Here is a 7,253-nt window from a genome sequence, read left to right as displayed (position 1 = left end):
ATATATAGAAGATGAACACAATTTAAAAATTCAAAGTACATTTATATCATATATTCCTCAATATACTTTTGCAGAAAAAAGCCCCTTTAAACTAATGTCAGAGTCAAATTTAAAATGACAGTATTCTCCAAATTTGACAGCAGAACCTGATGACTTTGTATACTATAAACACTAATGTCACTAAGAAATGGTCACATGTTTTTTCTGTTTGCTGGTTTTATTAATCCTCACCCAAGGATATTTTTTCCATTGATTTTTAGAGAATGGAAAGGAGGGCCAACACTCTAACCACTGAGCAACCCGGCCATGGCTACATGGTCACATTTTAACAATTGTAGATACAATGCGCATCTGAATATTATATCTTAAATACATGTAGATAAGGAGAGGAAAACATATATTGCTCTTGATTAACATCAGAAGAGTACTGATTCAGAGGGTGAAATAATGAGAAGCAAAATACAGGCATTTTATTGCTAGCAATGAATTGAGTTTAGTGACAAAATAAGACCAAAAAAAGTAATACTCTGAGATTGGTTATCTTCTTTTAAAACTGTGTGGTTTAGGCTAGGTTTTAGGGTTATGGTGGTGAGAATAAAAAATTTAGTCACCCAAGTTGGTTATTTCCTACCTGCTTCACCAGACTTGGCTCTGAATGAATTTCAGTTATTTCCAAAAACTAAATCTCCCAAAGGATGAAGAGTTTTCATCACTGTGGATACTTAAAATAATACTGCAGCCTCTAAAGACAATTTAAAAGAAGAATTTCCCCAAAATGTTCTGAGCAATAGCTACATTGCTGGAGTAAGTAGACAGCTTCCCAAGGTGATTATTTTGAAGGGGATAACTCTCATTGGGATGTGTTAAGTTCTTAAATGCTTGTTTAGAAAGAAACAATAAAAACAACAGTTGAATTATTTTGCCACCTCATAGCAAGAAATAAAAACAGGAAAATCATTTAAATTTGTATTTGTTCATTTAACAAAGGAAAGTGACAACACGCTACAGCTCTATATGACAAGTAATCCTTATAAGAGCAGTTGAAGCTAAGAGGAAAGCTTGACTAACACACACCATTGGCAACACTGGCCCAAGTTTTAGTTGTGAGATTTTTGGCTTCATCAATACACTCAAATCTAAAACTGCTATGAGGAGGTTAAAAATGATGTCTCATTTCCAACAAATAAAGTATTATATAACCATGTGCCCTCTTTGTACATGTATTAATTGTTACTCCCATTGTATTCTACTAAGTGAAATTCTAGAGAAAAGAGTCACCTTTCTCAAAATAATCCAGGCTTTACTACACAACAATCTAATTGCTACAGATTGCCTTTGTAAATTTGGTAATACATAAAAAGAAGTTAGGCTATCCATGGATTCTTCCAAGATCAAATTCTATCATATATACATATTTATAATATTTGAACACAATGCAAAATGCCATATTAAGGAAAACATAATGTTGTCTCAACACATAATGTCAACTTACTTTGAGCGCTGAAGACTTCGAGGGGAAACAGGTTCATGACCTTGTGGTTTGTCAGCAGTTACAGGCTGCTGTTGTGTGGCCGATTGTGAAACTGGTCCTTGCTTAACGACAGGAGTAGTAACCTGAAATGTCAGAATCTGGTGAGAGAGACTTCTATCACAATGGCAAACAGCATGGAAATGAAATCAAAGCAAAAGTTCTATCAATAAAACTTCCTAGTTACATTCATTCTTCAGTAATTTTTAAGATAACGAGTTGTCCGAAATTGTTTCATAATAAGACTGACATTAGTGATCCTATATAATAAAGAGATAATATGCAAATTGACCGTCACACCCTCACACAAGATGGCCACCCCCATGTGGTCACAAGATGGATGGCAGGGGAGGGCAGTTATGGGTGACCGGGCTGGCAGGGGAGGGCAGTTGGGAGTGAGATCAGGCCGGCAGGGGAGTGGTTAGGGGGTGATCAGGCTGGCAGGCAGGTGAGCGGTTGGGAGCCAGCAGTCCCAGATTGTGAGAGGGATGTCCGACTGCCAGTTTAAACATCCGCTGGCAATTGGACATCCCCCGAGAGGTCCCAGATTGGAGAGGGTGTAGGCTGGGCTGAGGGACACCCCCCGACCCCAGTGCATGAATTTCATTAACTGGGCCTCTAGTATATATAGATAATAGTCCTTCTGCCTATCCTCAGGGAATATGATCCAAGACCAGCCCAATGGAGGCCTGAAAACCACAGATAGTACCAAATACTATATATAGCAGGTCCTCACATAATGTCACTGTTCACTGTCATTTCATTATAAAGTTGACAGAAATTTAACTCTTGTTTTATATCAATTAGCCTACGGTAAAAGTGGTTTCATTAAATGTTGCTTTGCTTAAAGTTACAGAACCAATTGACTGTGTTAAGCAAGGAGTTAGTACTGTTTATACTGCTTTTTCCTGTATGTGCATATCTATGATAAAGTTTAATTTATAAATTAGGCATGTTAAGAGATAAACAACAATAACAAATAATAGAATAATTATAATAATATACTGTAATAAAAGTTATGTGAATGTATTCTCTCTCTGATAATTGAGATGGCTACTAAGTGACTAAATGGCCAGGTAATTTATACAGCATGGATATACTGGACAAAGGGATGATTTAAGTTCAGGGTGGGATGAAGTGGGATAAAGAAAGATTTCCTTAGGGCACTCAGAATGGGATGCAATTTAACTTATGAAATGTTTATTCCTGGAATTTTCCATCTAATATTTTTGTTTTTATTTTTTATTTATTTTAGAGAGAGAAGAAAGGAGTGGTGAGAGAAAAGAAGGGAAAAAGGGAAGGAGGGAGAGGAGAAGGGAGGGAAACACTGATTTGTTGTTCTACTTATTTATACACTCATTGGTTGGTTCTTGTATGTGCCCTGACCAGGGATCAAACCTACAACCTTGGCATGTCAGGACGACACTCTAACCAACTGAACTACCAAGGCTCCATTTAATATTTTGAACAGCATCTGACTGTGGATAATGGAGGGGAGACTTAACTACTTAGTTGTGTAAAGTGCTATCATTTAGGCCATCAAATTCACATAACACTCCAAATCTAGGTAATAATCTTAAACACCACAAAATCTAGAGGTAAAAAAACATAGAATGAGTTTCCAAAGGGCATACAGTTAGAAGAGAGTCAAGGTTTGAGACCTGAATCTAATTTCTTTATACAATAAAATGGTCATAAAATTACTTTCATAGTATACCAACATAAGAAACGAGTTCTCCTGATTTTGAGCCCAGTTTTCTTTTCAAGACACTGCGGTTCTCAACCTGTTGGTTCGCGACCCCTGAAAATACATCCTGCATATCAGATATTTACATTACGATTCATCACAGCAGCAAAATTACAGTTATGAAGTAGCAACGAAAATAATTTTATGGTTGGGGGTCACCACAACATGAGGAACTGTATTAAAGGGTCGCTGCATTAGGAAGGTTGAGAACCACTGCATACTTCTTCTGATTTATAGTCATGTGTCTTGCATAACCTTTTGGTCAAGGAAGGTGCATATACTACAGAAGTCCCATAAGATAATAATAGATCTGAAAAATTCCTCATGCCTAAGTGACATCTTAGCTCCTCAGTGGCCATCTTAACATAATTGCATAACACAATATGTAAATATTTATGAAGAGTAGAACTGCCTAGAACAGTGGTTCTCAACCTGTGGGTCCCGAAGGGAACAAACAACCCTTTCACAGGGGTCGCCTAAGACACATATATAATTACATATTGTTTTTGTGATTAATCACTATGCTTTAATTATGTTCAATTTGTAAGAATGAAATTGGGGGTCACCACAACATGAGGAACTGTATTAAAGGGTCACGGCAGTAGAAAGGTTGAGAACCACTGGCGTAGAGTATTAAGTACAGTAATATGTTGTACAGGTTTTACAGCCTAAGAGCTATAGAGGATCTGAATTTGTCACCTTAAAATATGTCTAGCTGGAATGAGGCTTACTTTAGGCTAATTAATTTTAACAAACAGAAGACATGAGAGAAGCTCTGAAAACCAAGTAGAAGTTACCCTTTGTAAAAGGCATTTATATTTGCAAGGATGTCTGCCTCAGTGTACCAAGAAGAGGGGGATGACCATATGCACAGAAACGCATATCAATGCAAAAGAATTTAGATCTGCATAATAACCTTACCCTTTTACTGTGCTTTTTTTGGTAACACCCCATAACCCATTCTCCTTACGCCCAACATCTTTTTTTAATCTTCAGCTGAAGATGGTATTTAAGGTGGTGGCTTCTGACATTTTGGCAAGTTACTCAGTTTTCCTGGGTCTTTCCCAGGTATATAGGAAGTATACATGGTATTCAACTTTTGTTTGTTTTTCTCTTATTAATCTGTTTTTGTGTGTGTGTTTTTTAAAATATATTTTATTGATTATTTTACAGAGAGGAAAGGAGAAGGATGGAAAGTCAGAAACATCGATGAGAGAAAAACATCAATCAGCTGCCTCCTGCACACCTCCCACTTGGGGATATGCCCACAACCAAGGTACATGCCCTTGACCAGAATCGAAACTGGGACCTTTCAGTCCGCAGGCTGACCCTATATCCACTGAGCCAAACCAGTTAGGGCAATAATATGTTTTTTATTATAGGACATCTCACTCAAGAAGCCATAAGAGTATTGGACAAATTATTTGTACCCCCCTACAGAGCAAGAGGCAATACCACAGAGTCTAGGTCAGTGATGGCGAACCTTTTGAGCTCGGCATGTCAGCATTTTGAAAAACCAAACTTAACTCTGGTGCCACGTCACATATAGAAAGCTATACCATAGAAATACAGTTCCTTAAATTTAAACCACATATGGAGACAATGTACATATTGTTCTAATAGAGAATGAGCTATGGCCCATACAAAATTCAACTTGAGTCAAAGACATGTTATCCTATAGATAGACTAGGAGGTACATAGTTGCCAGTTGGGGATGCATATACTCTTCATGTTCAGATGCTACTGACAGGAAAAACAGGCAGTTTAAATATATGCCCCAGCTGGTGAGATTGTGGAGAAAAGGGAACACTAGTTTACTGCTGGTGGGAATGCAGATTGGTGCAGCCACTATGGAAAACAGTACAGTTTCCTCAAAAAATGATAAATGGAACTTTTAAAAAATATATATATTTCTTTATTGATATTAGAGAGGAAGGGAGAAGGAGAGAGAGAGAGAAACATCAATGATGAGAGAGAATCATTGACTGGCTGCCTCCTGCACACCCACTACTGGGAATCGAGCCTGCAACCCAGGCATGTACACATGGCCGCAATCAAATCTGGGAACCCCTTCAGTCTGCAGGCCTGACGCTCCATCTACTGAGCCAAGCTGGCTAGGGCAATAAAGGGAACTTTTGTTTGACTCAGCAAACCCACTTCTGGGAATATATCCTAAAAACTTCAAAACACCAACCAGAAAGAAGATATGCACCCCTATGTTCATAGAAGCATTATTTACAATAGCTAAGATTTGGAAACAGCCCCAGTGCCCATCACTAGATGAATGAATAAAAAAGCTGTGGGAAATTTGCACTATGGAATACTATGCAGTTGTATAAAAGAGGGAATCTCTTACCCTTTGGGAAAGCATGGATGGACCTGGAAAATATTATGCTAAGTAAAATAAGCCAAACTGAGAAAGACAAATATCACATGATCTCCTTTATTTGTGGAATCTAATGAACAAAATCCATGGTCGGCAAATTGTGGCTCGTGAGCCACATGCGGCTCTTTGGCCCCTTGAGTGTGGCTCTTCCACAAAAATACCACGTGCGGGCCACACATGTACAGTATGATTAAAACTTCATGGCCCATGTGCAGAAGTCGGTATTTTGTGGAACAGCCACACTCAAGGGGCCAAAGAGCCACATGTGGCTCGTGAGCCGCAGTTTGCCAACCACTGAACAAAATGAATTGACCAACAAAATAAGATCCGAAGCAGGAAGGCGTGGAACAGACTGGATTACCTCAATGTGGGGTTGGGGAGATGAGAAGAGCTAAACTAAAGAATTTATATACTTACTAGAGGCCCGGTGTATGAAATTTGTGCACAGGGGGAGGGTGAGGGGGTCCCTCAGCCGGCCTGCACCTTCTCCAATAAAGGACATCCCCCCCATCGCAATCCAGGACCGCTGGCTCCTAACCACCTCTGCCTGCCTGCCTGATCACCCTTAACCTCTCTGCTTGCCTGCCTGATCGCCCCTAACTGCCCTCCCTTGCTGGTCTGGTCGGCCCTAACTGCCTCTGCCTCGGCCTCGCCACCGTGGCTTTGTCGGAAGGTCATGCCGGAAGACATCCAGTCTATCCGGTCTAATTAGCATACTACCCTTTTATTAGTATAGATTTTTTTATTTAGGTGGGATTGCTCAATAATAGAACGGAAACAAACCAGATACCTACTTTCAGCAGAGGAGGCGTAAGAGCTGGAGCCTTAGAGTTAAAGCTGGCTCAAACTTAAAAAAAAAAAAAAAAAAGACCGTACCCTTTTATGTAATGATGTTTACTTTGAATTTATATTAGTTCACACAAACACTCCATCCATGCTTTTGTTCCGGCCCTCCGGTCCAGTTTAAGAACCCACTGTGGCCCTCGAGTCAAAAAGTTTGCCCACCCCTGGTATAGATATATATATAGCCCATGGATATGAGCAACAGGGTAGTGAAGACCTGGGGCGGGGGAGGGAGAATGGGAGATATCTGTAACATTATCAAGAATAAAAAAATATATTTAAAAACGGGAAGAAAAAAAAAAAAGCCCCAAATTAAGGCACAAAGGCAAATGGAATCACTTGTGATTAAGTCACAACTTCTGGCAATAGTTTTTCATTTGGATTCTTCTTTTTAATGATTAGTATTCTCCCAAACAAATCGGGATGATCCTGCTACTTCTGAATATAAAAAAACTTCTTCTTTTATAAAAAACACTAAAGGCCCAGTGCACAGATTTGTGCACTGGTGAGGGGGTCCCTTGACCTGGCCTGCGGGGATTGGGCCAAAATAGTCTCTCTGACATTGCCAAGGGGTCCCGGATTGCAAGAGGGCACAGACCAGACCAAGGGACCCCACCAGTGCATGATCAGGGCCAGGGAGGGACCGCAGGAAGGCTCCAGGGCATATCTGGCCCTTCTCGCCCAGTCCCAATAGGCTAGAACCTAACAGCAAGCTAAACTGCTGGTTGCAACTTCTGCCCCCTGGTGGT

The 7,253-nt window shown here is 39.8% G+C and overlaps 1 protein-coding gene across 3 annotated transcripts in view; it reads right to left on the bottom strand.

Moving 5' to 3' along the window:
• The window catches only part of WAC (WW domain containing adaptor with coiled-coil), a 94,506-nt gene that overhangs the window by 6,957 nt on the left and 80,296 nt on the right, over nucleotides 1–7,253 (bottom strand). For all 3 annotated transcript variants that reach the window (XM_006760808.2, XM_006760810.2, XM_006760807.2), the window contains one exon: nucleotides 1,493–1,614. In XM_006760808.2, coding sequence (XP_006760871.2) covers nucleotides 1,493–1,614 — 122 coding nt within the window. The remainder of the gene's footprint in view (nucleotides 1–1,492; nucleotides 1,615–7,253) is intronic.

This window comes from Myotis davidii, unplaced genomic scaffold, assembly GCF_000327345.1.
Source record: "Myotis davidii unplaced genomic scaffold, ASM32734v1 scaffold2837, whole genome shotgun sequence".
In the NCBI taxonomy this organism is placed as follows: domain Eukaryota; kingdom Metazoa; phylum Chordata; class Mammalia; order Chiroptera; family Vespertilionidae; genus Myotis; species Myotis davidii.
Note: the sequence above shows the minus strand (reverse complement) of the source record. Positions and strands in the feature narration are given on the sequence as shown.